The sequence below is a fragment of the Myxocyprinus asiaticus genome, chromosome 12 (assembly GCF_019703515.2).
Source record: "Myxocyprinus asiaticus isolate MX2 ecotype Aquarium Trade chromosome 12, UBuf_Myxa_2, whole genome shotgun sequence".
NCBI classification, from domain to species: domain Eukaryota; kingdom Metazoa; phylum Chordata; class Actinopteri; order Cypriniformes; family Catostomidae; genus Myxocyprinus; species Myxocyprinus asiaticus.
The window spans coordinates 1,357,520-1,382,266 of NC_059355.1; the positions used below are offsets into that span (position 1 = coordinate 1,357,520).

Consider the following 24,747-nt stretch of genomic DNA (forward strand, 5'->3'; position numbering starts at 1 on the left):
TTTCTGAAATCAAACTCATGTTATTTACTATTCTACTTATAGTTCGGTCAAGTTAATTCATTTTTTGCGAAAATGCAAGTGTGTCTACTGAACACAAATGAAGATTTTTAGAAGAATATCTCCGCTCTGTAGGTCCATACAATGCAAGTGAATGGTGACCAGAACTCTGAAGCTCCAAAAGGCAGCATAAAAGTAATCCATAAGACTCCAGTGGTTTAATCCATGTCTTCAGAAGCGATATAATAGGTAAGGGTGAGAAACAGATCAATATTCAAGTCCTTCTTTTACCATAAATTCTCCTCTCCACCCAGTAGGTGGTGATATGCATGAAGAATGCAAATCGCCAAAATTGAAAGTGAAAGTGGAGATTTATAGGAAGAAAAGATTTAAATATTGATCTGTTTCTCACTCACATGTTTCTCATCACTTCAGAAGACATGGATTTAACCAATGGAGGATGGGTCACTTTTATGCTGCCTGTATGTGCTTTTTGGAGCTTCAAAGTTCTGGTCACCATTCATTTGCATTGTATGGACCTACAGAGCTGAAATATTCTTCTAAAAATCTTCATTTGTGTTCTGCAGAAGAAAGAAAGTCATACACATCTGGGATGGCATAAGGGGGAGTAAATGATGAGAGAATCTTCATTTTTGGGTTAACTATTCCTTAAAGTTTATAGATTAAACTGTAATATAAAATTATTACCAAGTACCTAACTAATTTGTTAACCCATCGACGCTCTACAACGGCAACTTCTGCTTTTATTTTCAATTGACCGTTATTTGAACACTTAGTAAAGTGACCATTGAAAAGCTTAACCAAAGGGTTTTTACAGGAGCTTTTTATCATTAGCCAGGCGGCCTTGGCCCTTAGCAACGCTGCTAACTGGGGAAGGCATGCGTTTCAAAGGGCAGTGATGTGCTCCACATTTCCTCAAGCCACAGAGGGGCAGTTGGGAGACCCTGCCGAGCCTCTTCCTCTCACTTTCCCCTCCTCTGACTTCCTCCTTCCCGGCTCCAAGGAGGCTTTGTATGGGGGCTCTGACCCGTGGCCCCCAGGCCGGCCCTCTCACTCACCCTGGGCTGACCAGCAGCACATGGAACATTCCGTGCTGCTAGACCCCCCTCTTAAAACACACACAGTTAATAAAATTCTTCAGCTTTCCCACAGATGCTGCAGCTTTTCTCCCCATACCCCCCTCATCTCTGTCTTTCCTTCCTGCTCTTTCATTCCTCCTGTGTTTTTTCTCTGGACTGATAACGGTCTGACTGTGAATCAAATGACCAAAATGTGCTGGATGCTCAATCGGATCTACAGCTTTCTTTTATTCTAAATTGCATTTCAGAATAAATATCTGTTGCTGATCTGTTTGACATCAGTCTTGGCCTCAGATGTCACAGCCACAGACCGTTCGCAGGCCATCTCATGCATATCACACACAAAATTGCAACCGTTTTCTCGAAATCACAATCTCCAATCTGGTTTGCTGCCTTAACGCAGTTACCAGAGTCAGTGTGCACACCTTTTTATCCGATTTATATCTGTTGTTAAAATGAGCGTGCTTCTGATGAAGCATAAAAAGCGAACTGTGGTTGGTGGATTTACATGTCGCTCAGATGGCCCCTTCCTGTCTAATTGGGCCGGTCTTGGCCAGAATAAGCTGCGACGTACACCAGATGTTATGCCGGTAGTCTCTGCCAGACTTGTTTGACATCAACAGGTTGGGTGTGTGCGCTTTTGACTGTGAGCGGGTGATGCTCAGCTGAGTCCTTAGACAGAAAATCTTTGAGTGTGCAGTGGGGGGGTTCAGGTCCGTCAGCACAACTTTGCTGCTTTGATTAAGAAGGATGTCAATGAAGTATCGATCCCCTGGGCTATTGATTACCTATTTTTATCCATCTGCCTCTCTGATAAAATGTTATCTCCTCTGAACTTTGGCCCCTGACATCCATACATGGCTAATTTGTAATTGTGTGTCTGAGTTTAACCCTTTGAGGCACACTTGAGTTAATCATTCACAGCCCATCATGGTTGTGGCCTCCAGTCTGATATCTGTCGAACCTACACATGACTGAAACATGAGCAATGGATAGACGGGGGACACAGGGGTCCACATACCCCACGGGACCAGATCAACTTGGAATTAATTAAATGGGAACTTTATATCCATTTAAGAATAATATTTCCCACCTTTACATGAGGAATTAAAAAAAAGACTATCGACATAGATTTTTGCCGATAACCGATAGTTCCAAAAAGATAGATAGATTTAAATAGATGAAAGAAAGGAGACAAATTGCAATTACGTCTGAAAATATTAGAATGACATCATCGCTGTCAGTTACAGGTTGATTCAATCAGCATGTTTACATGCACTTTAAAAGTTTGATTTCTGTCGGACAAAAACAATAATTAATATTTAAAATGTCATGTAAACGCTTTAGTCTGACTGAAACCGTAGCAGACAGATTGTTTGCAGAGTCAGACTAACAGACCAAGATATTGCGGTTGTAGTTTGGTTTTGTCCAGCATGTATACACGTTAATCAGACCACATATCTTTGCTCTGAAAGACCGAGGTGATATGCGAAATGTATTTAACTTCCTTAGCCGATAACTTTCCTTCAAATATTTGAATGGACAGACAAATGAAGACTGTAGCTCGATTACGCAAGAAAAATTACACTGTTGCTCGATTATAATCATGCATGTGAACGTTCTGAATATAAGTTGATGGGACATTTTCAAACTTAGAATCTCTTTAAAAAAAATTATAGAGTTTACAAAAAACCAAATGTAGGTCAGTCTCTCATGCCATCCCAGATGTGTATGACTTTCTTCTTCTGAACACAAATGAAGATTTTTAGAAGAATATTTCGGCTCTGTAGGTCCATACAATGCAAGTGAATGGTGACCAGAATTTTGAAGCTCCAGAAATCACATAAAGAGAGCATAAAAGTAATACATACGACTCCAGTGGTTTAATCCATGTCTTCAGAAGTGATATGATAGGTGACAGTGAGAAACCGATCAATATTGAAGTCCTTTTTCCTTCACTTTCACTTTCTCCTCCTCCTATTTTTGGTGCTTCTCAGTCTTTGTGCATATCGCCCCCTACTGGGCAGAGAGGAAAATTAATGACAAAGAATGACTTAAATATTGATCTGTTTCTCATCCACACCTATCATATCACTTCTGAAGACATGGATTAAACCACTGGAGTTTTATGGAGTACTTTTATGCTGCCCATATGTGGATTTTGGAGCTTCAAAATTCTGGTCACCATTCACTTGCATCTGAAGACCTACAGAGCTGAGATATTCTTCTAAAAAAACTTCATTCATGTTCTGCTGTAGAAAGAAAGTCATACACATCTGGGATGGCATGAGGGTGAGTAAATGATGAGTGAATTTCATTTTTGAGTGAACTATCCCTTTAATTGGTTTGTACTTAATTAAAGGAATATTCCGGGTTCAATACAAGTTAAGCTCAATCAGCAGCATTGGTGACATAATATTTATTACCACAAAAATCAATTTTGACTCGTTCCTCCTTTTCTTTAAAAAAGCACAAATCTGTGTTCCAGTGAGACACTTACAATGGAAGTCAATGGGGTCAATTTTTGGAGGGTTTAAAGACAGAAATGTGAAGATTATAATTTTATAAAAGCACTTACATTAATTCTTCTGTTAAACTCATGTATTATTTCAGCTGTAAAGTTGTTTAAATCATTTTTACAGTCGTTTTAGGGTTTGTTGACATTACGTCGTCATGGTAATGAAGTTGTAAAATTGTCTATCTTTCCACAGATGTGGTTAGTAAGTGATTTAATCACAGTAAAATCATGTTAACACACATATTGTTTATGTCTTGTGTCTATACTTTTGAAACAGTGAGTATTTTAATGTTTACAGATTATTGACCCCATTGACTTCCATTGTAAGTGTCTCACTGGAACACACATTTGTGCTTTTTTAAAGAAAAAGAGGAATGAGTCGAAATTAATTTTTGTGGTAATCAACATTATGCCACAAATGCTGCCGACTGAACTTGTATTGAACCCGGAATATTCCTTAAATTGAAGTTTAGATCTTTGGTCTGTTTACTGTATAATAAGGAATAGCACTGTAATGAGCGCTTATTTTACTCAATATTTAATCAAGATTTGATTCAAGGCCATCTGTAGATTTTGGAATTGCCACTTGATGGCATGACCATTTGTCGGCTGATGCCAATCATTTCAAAATGGCCAAAAACCACCCGGCCGAGACTTTGGTCTATCACCAGCACACACTTGTATTTTTTTGTAAACTTGCACGTCTAGTCTTTAAGATCTTCCTTTCTACAAGTGTAGACCATAGTAGACATAGTACCAGACAGCCTTGTTATTTATTGCATTTACTGTTGGGAACCAAGAACTGGTTCAATTTAAAGAAAAATACAAATACTTATGGTTCTTTTGAATCTTCAGTGCGACTGGTGTAGTGCGATTCCCGAACAGTTGACTCTAAAAAGGTACTGGAATCATTATAAAGAACTGGAACCGGAATCATTCAGTTCCTTGCGATTCCCTACCCTAATTGTGTCAGATTTAATCTGACACTACTTTGACTAAGGTCTGTTGTTCAAAAACTGCAAATGGAAGCTATACTATTGGTGTGCTAACTCTGTTTCCGATCGTCTTCTGTCCGCTTTTGTTTCGAGACATCGAGTCTTTGTCCAGATGCTCCTGTTGGAAGTGTCGAGGAAGTGTGAGTTTAGGATCTCTGTCCTCTGGCTTCCTGGGTTGGGACTCCCTGAGGGGCGACTGTATTTTAGAGAACAGCTCAATATCCTCTGCCCAATTCCCTTCCCCTCTTCAGGGGTATCAGGACACCCTTTGTCCCTCATATAGGAGCTGAAGCTGAACTAATCCCAATTTGTCTGAGAAAGGCTGTTTACTCTGCTGGGATTAACAGAGATTAGTGCTATCAGAGCACAGTTTGAGCAGGGGTGCTGTAAACGACCCAATGTTTGTTGATGCACCTTTAACATATCAAACACACACTTGCATTCTAACACCTACATGCCATTTTGATTTATTTATTTCTCTCTCTTATTCTTTTCTTGAACCTATGCTGTCTCACAGTCTGTGGCTGATGCACACGTTAATGTACACACGGACCACAAACGTGTCAAAATGTTGTTTCCTGTACTGTATTGTTCCTGTATTGGCTCAGTATAGTAATGTTTGTACTGCTGTGTGTAATGGAGAGTGCTCGTAAATGTTTGCCGCTGTACAAAATCAAATACCTCCATCGCTGTAGACGAATCCCATCAACTTTTAAATGTCATTTGAAATGAGAGCCAGATCACAACATGCCACTAGTGTGAGCCATGCCTTGAGAGCCCAGCATTAATTCAGTCGTGAGCCTAAATCCAGTTTCTCTGTGTGTGTGTGTGTGTGTGTGTGTGTGCTTTCAGAGAGGAACGTGAGCGCTGGATCAGGGCCAAATATGAGCAGAAGCTGTTTTTGGCATCGCTAACGTGCACAGAACTGACTCTGGGACAGCAGTTATTGCATGCCACGGCAGAGGAAGACCTGCGCTTTGTGGTCATACTGCTGGCCCACGGCTCCAGAGATGAGGTCAACGAAACCTGTGGGGAAGGGGACGGCCGGACAGCCCTGCACTTGGCCTGCCGCAAGGGAAACGTGGTGATCACACAATTACTCGTATGGGTAAGAGCTGGGTCATTCACCAAGAGACTTGTTTACTCTTAGTACTACATGCATCTGGAATAATCGGATTACTATCCGATTTGGAATGCATATTCCATGTACACTTGCCCACATATATGTGTCTCTGCAAAACTGATATAAATTCAATCTACTGTTCCCTCATTATATGCAAATATAACTTCACTTCTGTGATGATGCTAATGGCGGGCAGCGAATTTGCGTAGTAATTAACATGGCTCATTTGAGCACTTCTGTTTGGATTTCGAGGGGAGGGTTTCTGATTTTTAATGGTGACGTACATCAGTCATAATATCAGTGGATTACTGTATGATAGTGTAGCGCAAAAAAGTAAAAGATGGAGTGCTAAAAACAGGTGCACCGTTTGTCTTAATGATACCTTCATTTAATCAAAGTATGATATTTAGAGCAGAATTCCTAGTTATTTTAGTAGAGAACCTGTATTAACTGAGCTGAAGTTCAACGAACGTCATGCACGTGCATGTATTCACTTTTTCAAATTTTCCGAATGGACGGTTATTAGCGTATCGGTTGTTTGGCAGTCAACCTGTTCAAGTACGTTTTCGACCCCCTCCGGATGTGGTTGAAGTGGACAAATCTCAAAACATCTTGGACCTCTTTTAAAACCTGTCTAGCATCGTCCTGTTTCAAACGGATCGCTCAAAGCGTATTTTAATAGCAGGTGTAAACGCAGCCGTAGTTCCGTGACGTTAACATATGTGGCCTGAAACAACCAGGAGCATTATATGTGTCTCAAACCCGTCCTCTCATGTCTTTTTCATGATTGGATCTTTATGCTAATAGTAAAAACGCATAAAGTGAGTAAGTGTAAATGCCCTGTAAGAGTGACGCGCATTATGCTGATATTCATCTATGTGCAGTAGAGTTTGACCATTCAGATTATTCAGATGTATGTTCTAATGTCAATTTACAGACACAACAAGTTACACTTTGATTGATTGTCTGTTTAATCATCAGTGGCCAATCAGATTTATTGCCCTTGAAAGTGGCAAAGTAATGTCATTGAAAGAAAGTTTAACTACAGATATAGCCTCATTGTTTTTCTGATGCTGATGTATATTATGGCAGATAATATAAATGTATATGGTTTTGTGTGTTTTTTGAACAGCATTCACACTAAAGCTCAAATCTGCATCAATATATTATTAGTAGAAAAGATGGAAAACGGTTTAGAATTTTGAAACGTAGCATAGAGGAGTATACTGTTTGAGTCGGAACAAATTATTAAAGATTTATGGCCTAATCAGGCTGATGTCAATAATGGCATGCCTTTTTTATTATTATTATTATTATTCAGATTGAGCCTTTTTCAGCTTAGTCTCAATAAATTGTCTTTTTGAAATGGGGAAGATGTTTTGAACTCTGCAACTTACAAGATATTTTCATGTTAGAGGTGGACCGATATATCGATTTTACCGATTAATCGGTGCTGATAGTCACTTTTTGGATTATCGTCAAAAATCTATACCGATAGTTGCCGATAGTTTTTTTTTATTTATTTTTTTTTATTCCTCATCAATAAACCTCATCTGAAGAAATGCATATAACACTATATATACAAAGCTATATATATATATATATATATATATATACTGTATATACACACCGATCAGACACAAGATTAAAACCCCCTGCCTAATATTGTGTAGGTCCCCCTCGTGCCGCCAAAACTGCACCAACCCGCATCTTAGAACAGCATTCAGAGATGATGTTCTTCTCAACACAATTGTACAGAGTGGTTATCTGAGTTACCGTAGACTCTGTCAGTGCAAACCAGTCTGGCCATTCTCTGTTGACCTCTCTCATCAACAAGACGTTTCCGTCCGCAGAACTGCCGCTCACTGGATGTTTTTGTTTTTGGTACCATTCGGAGTAAATTCTAGAGACCGTTGTGTATGAAAATCCCAGAAATACTCAAACCAGCCCATCTGGCACCAACAATCATCCATGTGATTATCTAATCAACCAATCGTGTGGCAGCAGTGCAGTGTATAAAATCATGCAGATACGGGTCAGGAGCTTCAGTTAATGTTCACTTCAACCATCAGAATGGGGAAAAACTGTGATCTCAGTGATTTGGAGCGTGGCATGATTGTTGGTGTCAGACGGGCTGGTTTGAGTATTTCTGTAACTGCTGATCTCCTGGGATTTTCACACACAACTATCGATCGATTAATCAGTTATCAGCATTTTCCCCCCATTAGTTATTGGTATCGTCAAAATCCACTATTGGTTGACCTCAATGAACAATGAACTCTTTTGTCTCAAAAGATCAAGGAAATATGATTCCTCATGATATGACCCTTTAAAAAAATGTAACATTCTCTTTTCTCTCTCTCTGCAGTACGGGGTGGACATCATGGCACGGGATGCCCACGGCAATACGGCGTTGGCGTACGCACGGCAGGCTAACAGTCAGGAGTGCATGGACATCCTTATTCAGTACGGTTGTCCCGACGAGCGTTACCCGCTCATGGCTACGCCCAACCTGTCACGCAGGAACAATAACCGCAATAACAGCTGCAGCAGCGTGAACAGTGCAGTTATATGAGAAATAAGACACGCACATATAAGCATGCACTCCTTCTCCCTCGCTACACACACCCTCATGTACAGCTCCACCTCTGCTTCAAAATTACGAGAGCAGCATATACAGTACCAGACTCGAGGGAATGACTCTAACACTGAAGATGATGATGACGCATGAGCTTTTGCACTCACAGCCCCACTTGGCACCATGACTATACAAGCCCTGACATGGCGAGGGCCTTGGTCACCTCGTTGACTTTTGTTGGGAGAGTCCTTCATCTCAAATGTCTTGCTGCATTATGGAACAAAAATGCAAAAGTGTAAAGAGCCCTACCTTTTATTTTTAACAGCACCCGTTTTGGGAGATTAGGGTTTGGATTAGTGGGCTGATGGGCTGTTGACACATCTCTCATCAGCAACCTGCTCCCTGCCCCTTTTCTGTGGAGTCCAGCATATGGCGTAGCAAGACAGGAAATGATGAGGCAGTATGGGATACTTACTCTAATGCCGGATCTCCAAATGTGACCCAGAAGTCCCAGACAACTTCATTTTGGCCACTATCTCTTCTTTCTTTCTCTTTCCCTCTCTCTGTCACTGTTTCAGTGCATCTATTCTCACTCAATTTCATCTCCACTCTCTTACCAACACAGGGAGAGTCTCGCAACATCTCTCAGCACAGAATTGCAGGGAAAAAACACCAGACTTTGTCCACAAAATTTGGGTCACGCAAGAGACTGACATCTGCTCTCAGTACGTGATACGCCCTTTCAGGTCATCTTTGTCACTGTTCACACACTTTACACTGTATGGAAGCCGGACCCCGCCAAGGATAAAAAAAAAAAGAAATAATTCTGTCTTTTTTCTCACGATTTCAACTTTATAACTCGCAATTGCAAGATGTAAAGTCGCAATGGCATGTTTATATCACAGGGTTGTGACTTTGTCTCAGAACGTTTGACTTTATCGCTCGCAATTGCGACTTTATTTCTTGAAATTGCCACTTTGTATCTTACAATTTTGACTTAATATTTAACAAATTTGACTTATTTCTTGCAATTGCGAGATCGAAACGTACAATTGCAACTTTATAGTGAAAATTGTGAGATAACTGCTTCCTTATATCGTCCCTTTTTGCAATTGCGACTTTTGCGTCGCAATTTTGACTTTATTTCTTGCAATTTAATAGTCGACTTTATGAAACTGTGCAAAATAGTGATATAAAAAGTGAAGCTGTTTCTCGCAATTGCAACTTTATATTTTGTAATTGCAACTTTATATGATTAAAGTGATATAAACTCGCAGTTGTGAGTAATAAAGTAAAAATTAACCAAACTTTCTCGCAATCGTGAGATTATATCATGCAGTTGGGAGAAATATGGTCTGAATTTTGAGATACTAAGTCAGAATCCTGTTTTATGTATATCAGTGAAATTCGAAAAGCCGAAATTGTGAGATCTGAAGTTGAAATTCTGAGATATTAAGTTAGAAATAAGTGAGAAATTAGTTCAATTGCAACTATATATTTCACAATTTTGACTTTATTGACATGATATAACGTCGCAGTTTATAGTCGAAATGACCTCAATTGCTACTTTCTTGCAATCACAAGTTTATATCTCGCAATTGCGATAAATATGGTCAGAAGTTTTATTTAAAAAATCAGAATGACCTTTTTTATTTTCCATGGCAGGATCAAGACACCACAGCACTAAATCCTGTCCTGTGTATCTCAGGGAAGAAATTCGAAAAGCCGAAATTCTGAGATATAAAGTTGCGATTGCAAGAAATAAAGTCTGAGTTGTGAGAAATAAGCACAATTGCAACTTTATACATTTTACAATTTCGACTTTATTGACGTGATAAAAACGTGCAGTTGTGAGACATAAAGTCAAAATGACCTCAGTTGCTTCTTTCTTGCAATCGTGATAAATATGGTCAGAATAGAACGGTCTACAATCCCAACCTGTTTGTTCTTTCTTCATGTGACTTTCTCTCTCTCTCTCTTTGTTCTCTGTTGTAAGTGGTGTACTATAAAGAAAAGCATTTGAAGAAAACTCTCCCCATGACAAAATCCTTTATTATTATGTTCCTTGTTTTAATGCCAGGTTAAGGTCTCTGATGAAGGTACAAGTGTGCCTGTTCGAGTTGAGTTCACTCTGCTCTCTCTTGTTCACATTCAGTCTCCTTTCTCGCTCTCTCTTCACAGTTCTTCATTTCCTCCTTGCCTTTATCTTCTCTATTGTGTCAGTGATCTGTAGAAGTATTAAAGCAATATGAAGCCAAATTTAAACCAGGTAGACGAGTAATAATTGCTCACCACGTTCTTGTACATCACGCTAGCGGTCTGAGCTGTCGTTGTTATTGAGAGATGTAAAGTCTGATGCAAGACTCCGTCTCAGGGCGCATATCGTTATATCATGGAGTAAGATATTGACTTGCTTCATAATATGATTTGGTGGGCTTTGATCATTTAATCTCTCCTCCAGTTGATTTCACTCTTCACTAGGTAGTAGAAATGTGAAGTGTGATGTGTGCGGCTTTGTGCTGTAGAATTTATACTCTACAATACAAACAGCAAGTAGGTATTTGTGATGTGATATGAAGACTCTAAAGTCGTTTTTCAAGGTTTAGATCTTGATGGAAAATGGTGAGGAGTTTAAAAGATTTAGCAAAGGACAGCCCCATGTGGAAAGGATAAGAAAGGTTTCATGTATAGTTAATTTTCCGCTCCAAAAGGTGCAGTTTTTGCCTTGTATATAACGTAGCAGGCCTTTTAGAGGCTTTACCACAATAACCGTTATTTATGACTAAATGCACTACACAGATCACTTGTGAAGAGCCCACATTATAATGTTCACTTCGAGTCCTTTCTGTGGAACAAGTCATTTTTGTTTTTGATCTTTTTGCATGAATGGATGTAAATGTTCTCTTCCTCGTGTAAATGTCTTTGTCTTTATAAAATGACTAGAGAGTCTGCCATTTTAAAATTTGGAAAAAATCCTTTTTATCGACTTTTTTTGTCAGTCCTCTCTTCCACTACTTTTGCATAGCTGGTCATTTCTTTCATCTGTTCATCTGTAACTGAATCAGGGAAAGCATGAAGGAGCAAAAGACACCAGTCCAACCAATCCCATGACGGCAACCAAAGGATCACGCCCCCCTTTTGAGCATATAATGCACACGATTTGGGAGGGTCTATCAGTTCGTTCCAAGTTGCTCGACTCTTGTAATTTCCCATCGCCCGTCTCAACTTAGTGTAAATAGATGTAAAAATTGAGAAACGCATAGTATCGCGATTGTTTTGTTTACTTTGTTCTTTGTGTTTGTTACCTCATTTCATTGACAGTATCCATGATACATTCAAACCTGAGAGACCCGTTTAATTATTTATGAATTTGCTAATCTGAAAGGGGAGGGGCTCTCTCACACTACTAGGCTTTTGTGTTTGTTCCTTTTTTCTGTCCATCACAACTATCACCATTCTGATTAGAAGTATCGGTGTTGTATATCTAATTATTATTGTTATTATATTGAGTTTGTGTCAGCTGTACAGTACTGTGTTGAAAATTATACCTGATGCAGAGTCTTATACTGTAATGTGTCTCTTTTCAATAAAAAATGCTTCTTAATATAATGTTCTGTCCTTGACTTTTTACTTTAAAAGCATTTTTAAATGGAGATGATGCATTGTTTTGAATGTTGTAACAAATCATGTGGATTCCAGTTTTGGGGAGTAGTTTACTAAAAGTAGATGTTAGTAAATATACATCCAGTAGCGAGCTATATTTCCCAAAGAGTAGCGCTGTAGTGTCACAAAACACTTCATTCGTCACATTGTATTGTGAATGCAACAACTGGAGCCCAAGCAGCAATCAAACGTGCTCAACTAAACCGTCCTCTCTTCCTCATCTAGCACTGGGAACAACAAATCATTTTAAGGGGTTCTCCTTGATCTTTTGACATATAAGAGGTCATTGTACTTTAAAAACATTCTGTAAGTTTCAGAACTCAAAACTACCACCTCACTGCTAAAGGAGCATTTGTTGAAAATCAAGCTGCCAAAACGACTCGTTCTCTACTTCTGCCTTATTGTGATGTCACACTGTGGTAATCATTTGCATCTGAATGCCTCCACAACAACACATCAACGCCTACTTTACTTTATCACTTCTGTAGCCCCGCCCATGTCAGCCAAGAGTAGAGAGCCAATCATACAAGTGGGCATTTACTGTCAAGTCTTAAAGGAGAAGCTGCACCGAAACTGCCCTCAGAATGAGGGTGGAAAATTATCATGTTTTAACAATTTATTTTTATCCAAAAAAAAAAAAACTTTACTAAAATGATAAGTGAACCTCAATGAACATACTAAAATAATATAAGAGGCACCTTTAAGTAAATCAGGTCTTTCAGATATTTTATGTAAATGCACCAGTAAAAATAAAAGAGTACCCTTTATTTAGTGTTGGGAACTCTGATTCATTTTAGAGAGTCGGTTCTTTCGGACAGTTCATGTTCGAATCCAGGGTGTGCTGAGTGATTCCAGCCAGGTCTCCTAAGCAACCAAATTGGCCTGGTTGCTAGGGAGGGTAGAGTCATATGGGGTAACCTCCTCGTGGTCGTGATTAGTGGTTCTCGCTCTCAATGGGGCGTGTGGTAAGTTGTGTGTGGATCGTGGAGAGTAGCATGAGTCTCCACATGCTGTGAGTCTCCGCGGTGTCATGCACAACGAGTCACGTGATAAGATGCACGGATTGACGGTCTCAGAAGAGGAGGCAACTGAGACTTGTCCTCCACCACCCGGATTGAGGTGAGTAACCGCGCCACCATGAGGACCTACTAAGTAGTGGGAATTGGGCATTCGAAACTGGGATAAAAAATAAAATTAAAAAATAGAATACATCTATGTTCAATTTAATGTTGTCACCTTATTTGTTTAACAAAGCATATTAACAGCACAATTAACTGCATTAAAACTGTGGCTTCCAAAACATGGTTACTACAATATTACTATAGTAAAAACAATGGTCAAACCTTTCTCTCAACTCCTCGATCTTTACAGTGACCAAATGACTGTGAGGAAATCAAACTTTACATATATATTTATTTATTATTATAAGTTATATTATTGTATTATATTTCTGTGTTTCCACCAGAATATTTCAGTGCAAACAGCTGCGCTGTGTGGCAGGTGCTATTTACACCTAATGCGAATAGTTACTCTGTTAATTTAATCCAAGCATGAAAGTGTCCAGTAACAGGACGGTTACTGAGTTTAATCGAGTAGTATTCAGTTGGTCATGTGATCCAAACATGGCAGCCCCCATGAGGGCGCCCCCTCCCCATGTAGAATAAAACCGCTTTTATAAGGTTACTGATATGACTAGTCCTCATCTCATGTGAGTGCTCATGATTTTATACATGTTTCAAAATTACAATTCATTTCTTTAGAAGTAAAACTTTTAAATGAGGAAAAAAATACTGAGTGCATCTTTAAGTTCCAGTTTCAAAGTTGTTTCCCAACACGGGTGGATTCATGCTTGTGTGTTACAAACATCCTCTGTGTTTTCAGAAAATGTTCACACCCTGTCAGGCCAACGCTAAGTCCTAATTCGTCTTTTGTACCTCTGGCATATATCTGCAGCCTGGGCACCTAGTTTAGGTGTCTTAGTGGGTGCGGTCCGCTCTCTGGTCTCTGCTGTGCAGATGAAGGCGTTAAAGCCGAGCCCTGCCGACTCACTGTGGCTCTAATGAGATAAAGATCCTCTAATCCCCTTCTTATTCTCTCCCTCTCAGGAAGAGAGCCGCAGCACCACACAGCATCAAAGGAGGGGATGCAGAGGTTGAATCGGCCCCCACAAAAGCCCCCTGACCGGGAGGACAAAAGAGGCCTCAGCAGCCCAGGAAAACAGATGTAATTAAGGAGATTAGACAAGGCAGGGAGAGAAAAAGAGCAATCTATAGAAAGAGGAAACATTTTGTGTGTGACAGGGGAAGTGTAAGCGTGATTATGAGTTAGAGACAGGAAGCATGTTTGTTTTCTTATAATTCCTTTCACCAGCATTTGAAGCTTGTGAGCTGTTAAGAGAGTCAAGGCATCAATTACTAAGAGGATTGTTTTTTTGTTGTATGGTAAAGGAGCCGTAGGAAAGTGAGGATCTCGAAATCCCTCAAATGTCAGCGGTGATATAGAAGCATGAAACCTTGAAGCATCTTGTCGAGATCTAGTCTGATCATCTCTCATCATAAATCAGTTCCACTTAGAAATCCAATGAGGCAAAGCTGGTTCAGTGCATTAACAGAGCTGTGTTCATCTATCATAATGTGTGTGTGGCTCTTTCTCTCTCACACACACACACACACACAATAATGGCATTAGAAATGCTAGAGAAGCCCTGAAATGAGGCGTGAGCTGCACCATCATGTTGTGATGATAATCCAAATGTTCAGAGAGAATGAGCAGGCAAGTCACATCATCTGATCCTGCCGTGAAAACACACCGATATGCACAAACTGGTTGATTTATTGATGCTCATTGAATTGTCATGTTCGACCATTAAAGCTGTTGTGCTTGTTATCATAAAATCTTAACATTGGAATTGTCCTGTAGTTTTACCCTAATTATAATTATAAGAAAAAAGCACTTTTTATGTTATGAATTGGCACTAAATCGAAATCCTAATATAAAGCACTGAAATATTAAGTTTGTATACAGGAAAAAGTTTGAAGTTTTGTACATTGCATAATTGATAGTTTTATTCAACAAAACCATCAATATTTTTTTTTACATAATTATTATAAGATTGTAAATACAATCTAAAAAGGGTTTTTGCTTCTGAAAACACAAAACTATAAATATTAGGCCAACTGTCTTTATTAACTTCATTCAGGGGTATCTTTGACATCATCTTATGAAGGGTACAATGGGGTAAAAGGCTCCATTGATTTTATTTTCTCCCAAAACACTAAATAGCAACAAACACTACCACAGCACTTTCCTAAACACCTGTTTGTCACTTTACACTGCACATTTGTCCTCTTCCATGAGATCTTTGTGTGTGGTGTCTAAAGGATGATTTTGAGGCAGTTTGATTGAATTTTTTACAATATTTTTTAAAATGTTGCAAATCTGTGTAGCTAATGAAAATCCCTGAAATTAACACATTCCTTTTGAAACAAGATACTTATTTATCATTTTGAGTTTTAAAGTCATTAAATCAAACATTTTTCAATAACTGTCCAATAAGTGCAAGGACAGTATTTGGGGTAAAAGTCCCCCTGTTGCAGGTGCTAAATGGCCCTAAATTAAACACATTGTTTTTCTAAAGTGGGGGAATAGATTTGTTATAAAAATGTTGAAAGTGCGCTCACATTGACTCATCTAATCACAATAGAGATTAGTTTATAGAATACTTGAGATGTAATAAAATGCCAAATGTGTTTGAAATTAACAGGAAATGATTGACTTTTTCTGAAGTGGTTATTTTGAGGGAGCACCATCTTAATTTGTCACTCAGAAAAGCATCTTTCTGTCTCAAAATTATTTGCGTTAGTTGACCAATTGTGCCCTAAACTATTGCCCCGGTATCTTCAGGACAAGTGAGGGGTAAAAGGCTCTCTTGCCACCTTTTTTTTTTTTTTTTTTTCAAAACTGAATTTTAATGGAAACAACCTTCCATTATTATTTCTTTCACAGAGCTGACGTTGGTCTGTCAATATTAAATAAAAATAAATCTTTTTTTTTTTTTTTTACTTTGATACATTTTGCAACCATGAAAAAGGCGAAATGTCCTTAAGGGGTGCCTTTAGCCCCATTGTACCCTATTATCAGTTTGACTGTTTCAGTGCTGTTCCTGGTTCTCCAGCCAGTGCTCTCCGTCAGGATTGATCACTGAAGGTTAATTTGACTTTGTTAATTTCGTGCAGGAGGGCCATTGTGGAGTGAAAAGCTGAGGCCGGAGCCAATCCCCCCCGGGCCCATTTATCTGTCAGCCGACACGACCAGTCTTGATTACAATTTACAAAAAAATTCATTAGAGTTAAGGCGATTGTCAGGTCTCTCTGTCGCTCTCTCGTCTCCCCTCTCACCACTCTTTCTCTTTAAGTTTCATGTCTCCTGTGATACACATCAATGGAGTGTCCATTTCCAGCATCCACACCAGCACAAACACTGCCGGTGTGAGAGTAGTGTGATGATGAGACACTGATTATAACGGATCTATTGCGGTGCTCAGGACATGCACTATACAACAATAAATCTGCTATAGCAACAATAATTCACCGTTTCCCATGGGAAGAGAAATTAGTGTTCAGTTCAATAAAAATGTGTTGACAAAACATCTGCATATATTAACCACTGCAGTTAGAACTTTTCTTCTTCTTCTTCTTCTTTTCTTGGTTGCACGTTACATTACATCTTTAATGTAATGTAGCTTGTAATTACACATTGTTCTCGACTTGTTATTAACAAATTAATTAATAATAATTAGGCTACATGTGCAGGCCCTATAACATATATGGACAATGTAAAACGTATAAAACGAATGTTCTTTTATTAATTAATAAATATAATAATTATAATATTTTTTTAATTAATTACAAATAATTATAATTTATTTATTTAATAATATATTTGTTTATATTTTTAATAGATTTTTTTTTCTTCTTATTTACAAATTGTACTTCATTAAACATTCTAAAAATAATATTATTAAAGGATAAATGTTCTCTAAAACTCTGCTTGTAATGAATAAGATGTAAAGTTCGGCCATACGACAGTGGGATTAATTGACAGTGGGATCTTGGTTGTTTGGCTATATGTTGTTTAAGCAGCTGTAACAAACATCATGGAATAGTTTTTGATTTGACCATTTGAAAACTAATTTGCACGAATCAACAGTAAACGCTGTTTGTTCAAGAATATAGCGGATTTTTGTTGGCATATATTTGCACAGACTGGATCGCAGATATCTAAAGCAAGCAACACATTCATAATAATACGTATAAACTAAGGCATATGTCTTAAAACTTCACGTTTTTCTGTTATGAGAAAATCCAAGATTTTTGAAGACAAGGATAGGCATAAAATTAATTGTAGCCTATTATATATCAATTATCGGGTCCGGTAGGAAATTGTTCGAGACAAAAATAAAAACTAAAAATAAAACATGGACATTTCTACCACTAGATGCAAATGTGACTATTGCATTGTAACCAATTGTAGGCCCTATAAAAATAAAAATAAAAAAAGCATATTCTGCACAAATATTTGAGAAATAATATTTGAAGAAAAAAAAAAAAGACAACCCTGCCGAAAAGGGTCGTTACTTTTTTATCCCATAAAATGAGGCAGGTCCAGCAAGGTGAGACCAGTGATCAAGGCTGATAGGGGTGTGTGTGTCCTCCACATCGTGGGCTTCTTGAGTGTCTCACCCTGAAATCTCTTCACGAGTCACCACACCCCCCTGTCACATCACCAGACTCAAACCCGACACTGTCAGATTATTTCAGATGATTTGTACTGGATAGAACAGATGGCGCAAGATGAAATCCGTTCCGATAGTAAAACAGACTGAAAGCTTTTATTATTATTATTATTATTGTTATTCTAAAATAGACATGCTATAGACAAAATAGTCGGCCAATTAAAAAGACTAGTTACATACAAAGAAAAGGCGCTTGTGCTTGTTGAAACGGTCGGTTTAAATGATTCATTTTATTAGAGATTGGGATTATTTAGGCCTATATGAACACTAATTAATTATGAGTGATTTTTCCCTCACGCGCACTCCGTTTAAGTGATTAGAGGTGATGACAGGGCCGTAGCTAGTGGGGTGAAATGTGGTGACGATTCTATGAGCCCAAAGGTCCAGGGGGGTCCACAACAAATACGAAACTGTATTTTTTTTAATAGATATGGGCCCCAGAGCAATATATTGCCAGGGGGCCCAGAATTCCTTGCTACGGCTCTGGTGATAGATTACGTGTTGCATTTAAAAAAACGACAATCAACACTTTCTTTACAATTGTTTATGGTCCAGCTTTAATCCACACAATAATCTGAAATCAGTAAAATCATAAAACTTTTTTTTTTTTTTTTTTTTTTACAGTGTTAAATAAATTAGCAGCGTGCCCGTGTGTCTGAAAGGTTACAGAGAAAAGGGAGAACGAATGCAATCAAACAGAAAATCAAAGTATATTTACCATGAAAAATAAAGGGCACAGATTGAACAGTGAATGGTATTCATTTCACCATTAGTCGAATTATTTTGTGTGCTTCAGCAGAGACCAGAAGTGCCCCTTTTAGGATAATATGCACCTCTGCCAAAACACATGTACTAGACAGTCACACAAAACGAAACATAAAACTGAACTTGATTATTTTTCTCCTTTGTAAATACATAGTGGAATATCATGAACTTAAAAACAGTTGGAAATAAAACTGCAGTTTCTCCCAGTACGAGGTCTTTCAAGCAGAGTTTGTTGCTTCTTTTCCCCCATTTCGACAACTCGTTTAAACAGGTTCCTCTTGGGTTCCTCAGCAACATCTGCTTTTTCAAGAACAGTTTGGTCATATTTGTATTTGTTCATCTGTGTCCACTCTCTGTCATTGCTCTTGGTCCCCAACTCAACCCGGTGTATCAAGGTCGGACCTGTTCTAACTGTTGGTGTTGGCTGCGTATCGCAAACCGACTGACATGCACCGGAATGGGCACCACGATTTTCGGGTTTCTGGAGGGCTCTCCGGTTTTGGAGTTCACGTTGCCCGCTTTGACCCGTTTCCACTTGGCTCTCCGGTTCTGAAACCAGATCTTGACCTGCACCTCGCTGAGTTTTAAGGCGTGTGCGATCTGTGAGCGCTCTGTAAGCGACAGATATTTCTTACAGTGAAACTCCTTCTCCAGTTCTAAGAGCTGCTCGCTCGTAAAAGCCGTCCTTCTTCTCCGGTTTTTCCCGGTGGACGTGGTGTTCCCGGAACCACTCCCACCGTGGACGCCATCGTCCAGTCCTCCGCTGGCGTCTCCATCGTCTTTTTGACACATCGTGTTGCCGGGCGCGTTATCGTCGGAGCTGTAATCTAAATCACTGTCCATGGAGAAGCTCTCATCTTTCCTGTGACACTCATTCTCCTTCGTGTCGTCTTTGCTGTGACCTCGAACTGTGCATTGGGTGGGAATAATAAAAATAAAATAAAAAAAGAACAGAATTAAATTGAGAACTGCCTCAAATTAGCAGAATAATACATCTAAACTATTATTTGAACATCGACTTTCAATGGTGATTTCCATCGACAGTCTTATCGTTATGGAAAAAAACGTGTGTGTTCATTTTTTTAATCGTACAGAGAAAACAAGCTGTGTAATCATATGTAGATAGAAAAAGTTGTATGTTTTTATTTACATTTTTAATTGGAATCGCAAACGCTCTTTCAGTTTACTGATGGAACTCTTACGCGCAATTACGCATGCTGCTGGAAAGTGGTTTGCACACCTCAGAAGACTTCTGAGAATAGTCTTAATGGTGTTATTTCCCCTTTCCCCATCTCTGGTTATTATCTGACATTATTTCAGAAGTATTTTATATATACAGTCTATATAAATGATCCTGGCGACAGTGAATTTTGCTTACATTTTTATGGGCATCTAAACACCGCTGGGCCTCTCCCATCCCTCAGTTAAAATGAGCTCATTTAGTCCTTGATGGCAGTTCGGCCTCAGGCAGTATTCCCTGAAAACTTGATATGAGCCTTTAATTCACGTGTGTGGCACTGACATTCTTAAGGCCACGAGTGTTGAATTATTTCTGTCCCACTTTTGCCTTAACATCCCGGTACTTTAAATGGACATGGATTTAGATGACATATAAATTCATTTGAGTGTAAAAGATTGACAGAGAATGAAAACGAACTTAATCACACCAAGAGCGACACATATTTTTTGTAGTCTAAAATATGAGGCTTTTTTAGGTGTTTTCTGTGTATTAGTGGTATATGGGTATTTTTACTGGAACCGTTTTTAGGCTATTAAAACCAATCGGTAGCATTTCTTTAGAATTTTTAATTTAAGCCCATTCAGAATGCCTCCTCCGAGATGTTGTTCAGCTCCAGGCTGGGTTCATCTCACCTGTAGAGGTGTGCACCGACTGGGATTCGTGGAATGACTGAAGGACCGTTGCCTCTTTCGTGATCGGAAAAGTTTTCCCATCCTCTCCATCCAAACGAATATCCTGAGACTGATCGAACATGGCGTGAATAGACTGAGGTCCGAGCTTCCTCGCTGCGTCCTGGTGCTGTTGAGATGGCGAGGCGGAGAAGCCGCCGGGTAGCGAGGCCATCAGAGTGGATGTGAGCGCCAGACTGGAGCAGAACCCGCTGGGTAAACCTGGGATGGGGTGGTGCGGATGGGACGCGGGAAGAGCGCTCTGAGGCAGGGTCGGAGGAGGCGGCGGAGGCGGCGGAGGCAGCACCACTGACCGGTATGGCATGAACATGGGATAGCCCGTGTACACGAAATGTCCCGGACTGGGCTGCGGTGGACCTCCGATGAGCGAGTCGATGCTGAATGCAGTGGTGCTTCCCACCGGACGCTGCATCATCATGAACGGTGTACTGAAAGCTGCACTCATAGGATCTTGTATGGACAGTTTATGAAGTCCTGAAGTCTGCGGGAGCAGCTGTCTCCCCTGTGCTTCTCAGGTGATGATGCTGACACACTCTGTTTTGGTAATCCTGTGAATAACACAGAACCGTTGCATCTGTGTTTCGACTCAGTGTTCAGTGCCAGGCTGATTTGATTTCCCCCGTTATTGATTTCGTCATTAAGTGCATTAAAACAAGCATGTAGCGATGAAAGCGGCGCAAATCCCTTGCTGGCAATGGTTAAATGTCTGCGCGAGCATCTCAGATCATCTTTATCTTCCTCCCTTGAGTTATTTCAGCGTCCTTGTCCCTTCTGCTTGGCCGCGTTTCATTTCGATCTGATGGAAGTCCTCGCAGCATCAGCTGTGATCATCTACTGAAGTGTGAGTTTGAATTGCGCTCCTTTGGTTAAAGCGTCTGCACCAGGCGCCCTGGCCGTGCCCACCGAGGCTGCGCGCGTTCTATTGGTCCGATGTCACCAGCTTGTGTGGAACTGCTGTCTCTTAAATTAGAGCGTCACTAACACAGTCTCACATTCCACAACAGTCAAAACAAGAATCATGTGGGATGTGATCTGATGTGGATTCTAGCACTGCAACTGCCTTTGCATTGAATGGATGTGCAAATGTTTTTCTTGATTCCTGTTCATGAAAATCTTAATGGCTTCAGTGTTTGCATATTCTGTGAAGATCTGTAATTGTTAGAATAACATTTTCAATGCATAGTACAAAGCAAGAATGGCAATTTAAAAAAAACATGACATAGAGCACAAAACTATTAACTTAAAAAAAATAAAAATAAAATAACGATTTGACCATTTACTGTTTAGATTATTTAATCAAATGTGTTAGCATCACATCAATGTGAATTACAGCATCATAAAGCGTTAATAAGGCATATTTCAAAAGCAAGCGTTTATAAATATTTATGAAGGCTTTAAACCAGTCCTACACATTTCGAATTTTTACATTAAAAAAATAAAATAAAATGTTGCACACTGCTTCAAATACCCCCTTACACTTTCACACAGCTTTTGCATATAATGTACTGTATATTGTTAAAGGAATATTCTGGGTTCAATACAAGTTAAGCTCAACTGACAGAAGTTGTGGCATGATGTTGATTACCACAAAAATTAATTGAAACGTGTCATTTATTTTCTTTAAAAAAAAAAAAAAAAAAGGAAAATCAAGGTTACTTACAATGGAAGTCAATGGGGTAAATTTTTTGAGGATTTAAAGACAGAAATGTGAAGATTATAATTTTATAAAAGCACTTACATTAATTCTTCTGTTAAACTCGTGTATTATTTGAGCTGTAAAGTTGTTCAAATCATCAAGGGTTTAAGGCCTTACGTCGTCATGGCAACACAGTAGTTGTAAAATTGTCTGTAACTTTCCACAGATGCGGTTAGTAAGTGATTTAATCACAGTAAAATCATGTTAACACACATATTGTTTATGTCTTGTGTCTATACTTTTGAAACAGTGAGTATTTTAATGTTTACAGATTGACTCCCATTGACTTCCATTGTAAGTGTCTCACTGGAACACACATTTTTTATTTATTTTCTTAAGAGAAGGAGGGACATGTCGAAATTATTTTTTGCAGTATAATCAACATTACGCCACAAATGCTTTCGATTGAGCTTAACTTGTATTGAACCCCGGAAATATTTCTTTAACGCACTCAATTTAACTGAAAAGCTTCTTTACATGCACTGCAAGGTCTTTGGGCAAACCAAAACTCACACACTCAGTACACAGCTGACACTGACATTGACCTGTTCATAACGGCATGCACCCATTAAAGCAGTCAGTCATCGCAAGATGTCATTTCAGACACCTCACGCCCTGATCTCTGTGAATTAGCATTTAATAGCCTTCATTCATGTTCTCCCATACGTTAACATAGATTCAGTCTGCTCTGCATAAATACATGGAAAAGCTCCTTGGAGAATGTGGTCAAGATAAGAATATTATGGACTCTCTGAGCCTGAAACTGACATGAAAGCCGGTTTTTATAATGTGAGAACATTTCTTTCCTGATAAAGTTTAATTTTATACACAGTAAACCATGCACAAACATGATATGCAGATTATATATATATATATATATACAGTATATATAATACAATGAATTATTCAGTGGAACAGGCCTAATTTACTGATCAATTAATATTTCTCCATGTGTGTAAAGTTTCTGGTCATGTGTGCATCATTTGGTGTACATAATTAAAAGGAATGTGTCAGTTTTCTCTTTTCACAGTGGCGATTAGTCCTAATCTTTGGGGACCTTCCCTGCATGCACCTTAAAACCTTGACCCCAAGCCTCCACCACGCCTCCATGCCAAATCAAGGGCAATCCCTCACCCCCTCCCCAGGGTCACAGGGACACAGTCTCATTAAAGACATGCTGATCTGCAACTGCAATGCAGACATTAAATAGCAGTATTTTTCAATTAACGCTGACAAATTCAATCAAAATTCCATAGATTAGGATGAAATGAGGCATGGGTCATTTACAAGGGGATTTAATTGCACCACCATTAGACAAATAGTACAGCAGTCACCGTCCCATTATCAATCATGTGAAAGCATCAATAGTAAAGACGGGGTAAGGTGGGGTGGGGGGTGCTTTCTAATACGCTGCAATAGAACCAACACCGCAGAGCAGCTAATAAAAACCCTCTTTTGTACTTATAAATTATCCAGTTTAATTAACAACATGGATTATGATTGGAATATGATTTAATTAAACCTTTCCTGCATGGTGGAGGGCAGAATCATCCATTATGTAGAAGCAAGAGGGAGCATTACCATAGGCTAAATTAAGAAAGGCCCAGAAGCACTGACGGCCCCCGAAGACCTTTTGCATGGGACAATAACTGCAACTGTAACATGCTGAAAAGTCTAGAGTTTTAAACAAGAGAGTGCACTGCGACAATACATGCTTTTAAATTGTCTAGATGGGAAATGCCCTGCATCTAAGAAAGGTTTACTCAGTGGGCAAACCAATTAAAGACCTCTTATTGCTACTCGATGCAGTTTTGAAGGGAAAATGGATTTTGAAATGTTGCCTGCAGCATTTGACCATTCAACATTATTTAGTTACTGTGTCTCAGGCTCAACCTTTTCATCAAGACACAAATGTCAGCTATAATTTATTCCGCACAGTTCGCCTCTCCCAATGAAAACATGAGTCGCTGTTTCTCTGTCTCTGATCCAGTCACATTAGGAAAGGGCATAGGCTCTAACACTTTCATATATACGTTTAATTTGCTCTCAAACTGTTTTGGTCATAGACAAACAGTCATTAAAAGCCTGACCTTCGATTTCAAATTATGAGATCTATTTGAAATCAATTGATTAACCTTCTCGCGATCTCCTGATGATAGGAGATCAGACCATTCAAGGTCTGGCCATGCATGACTGGTGGGGTGCGCTGGTTTCCCCTGAGGCTCGGGGCTAAGCACAAAGATTGATCTATCTCAGTCAACCAGTCCTCAGGGCTCCCTGTGTTATTCACACTATGCCAGTCAATAACCACTGAGTTTAAGGCTGCTCTACATCCCTAGCCTTAATGCAGTGGAATGGACATGTTTGATTGTATAATATGCACTAATACTTGTCACATACATAATTAAAAAAAGATCAGGAAGATAAGGTGATATCCTACATTGTTCTGTTTATATGCTATACATGGTCCACAAAAATTCCATTCAAGTCAATTCAGACAGAAGCAATAATCCAAGCACTGTCTGCTAAATGCACGCTGAATGCAGGGTAAAAGGGAGGTCAGTGTTACAGCTACACTATAGGCATATA

At 39.1% G+C, this 24,747-nt stretch overlaps 2 protein-coding genes across 5 annotated transcripts in view; one reads left to right on the forward strand and one right to left on the reverse strand.

The window, feature by feature from the left end:
- The window catches only part of LOC127449219 (arf-GAP with GTPase, ANK repeat and PH domain-containing protein 1), a 251,379-nt gene extending 239,459 nt beyond the window's left edge, over positions 1-11,920 (forward strand). For all 4 annotated transcript variants that reach the window (XM_051712502.1, XM_051712503.1, XM_051712500.1 and 1 more), the window contains 2 exons: positions 5,463-5,718; positions 8,102-11,920. In XM_051712502.1, coding sequence (XP_051568462.1) covers positions 5,463-5,718; positions 8,102-8,308 — 463 coding nt within the window. In that variant the 3' untranslated portion in view covers positions 8,309-11,920. The remainder of the gene's footprint in view (positions 1-5,462; positions 5,719-8,101) is intronic.
- Positions 11,921-18,324: 6,404 nt separating this feature from the next.
- LOC127449236 (homeobox protein GBX-2-like) lies at positions 18,325-21,308 on the reverse strand. The gene is made up of 2 exons (XM_051712554.1): positions 20,406-21,308; positions 18,325-19,441 (listed from the first exon to the last, which is right to left on the reverse strand). The coding sequence occupies exons 1-2, from the start codon at positions 20,905-20,907 to the stop codon at positions 18,924-18,926; spliced, it is 1,020 nt and encodes a 339-aa protein (XP_051568514.1). The 5' UTR covers positions 20,908-21,308; the 3' UTR covers positions 18,325-18,923.
- Positions 21,309-24,747: the final 3,439 nt, after the last annotated feature.

Bases quoted from the DNA above. Each gene is read 5' to 3' on its own strand.
- LOC127449236 (XM_051712554.1), bottom strand. From the start codon at position 20,907: ATGAGTGCAGCTTTCAGTACACCGTTCATGATGATGCAGCGTCCGGTG. The intron at 19,442-20,405 runs GTGAGATGAACC...CCCAATGCACAG, and splicing joins GTCGGTGCACACCTCTACAG to TTCGAGGTCACAGCAAAGAC.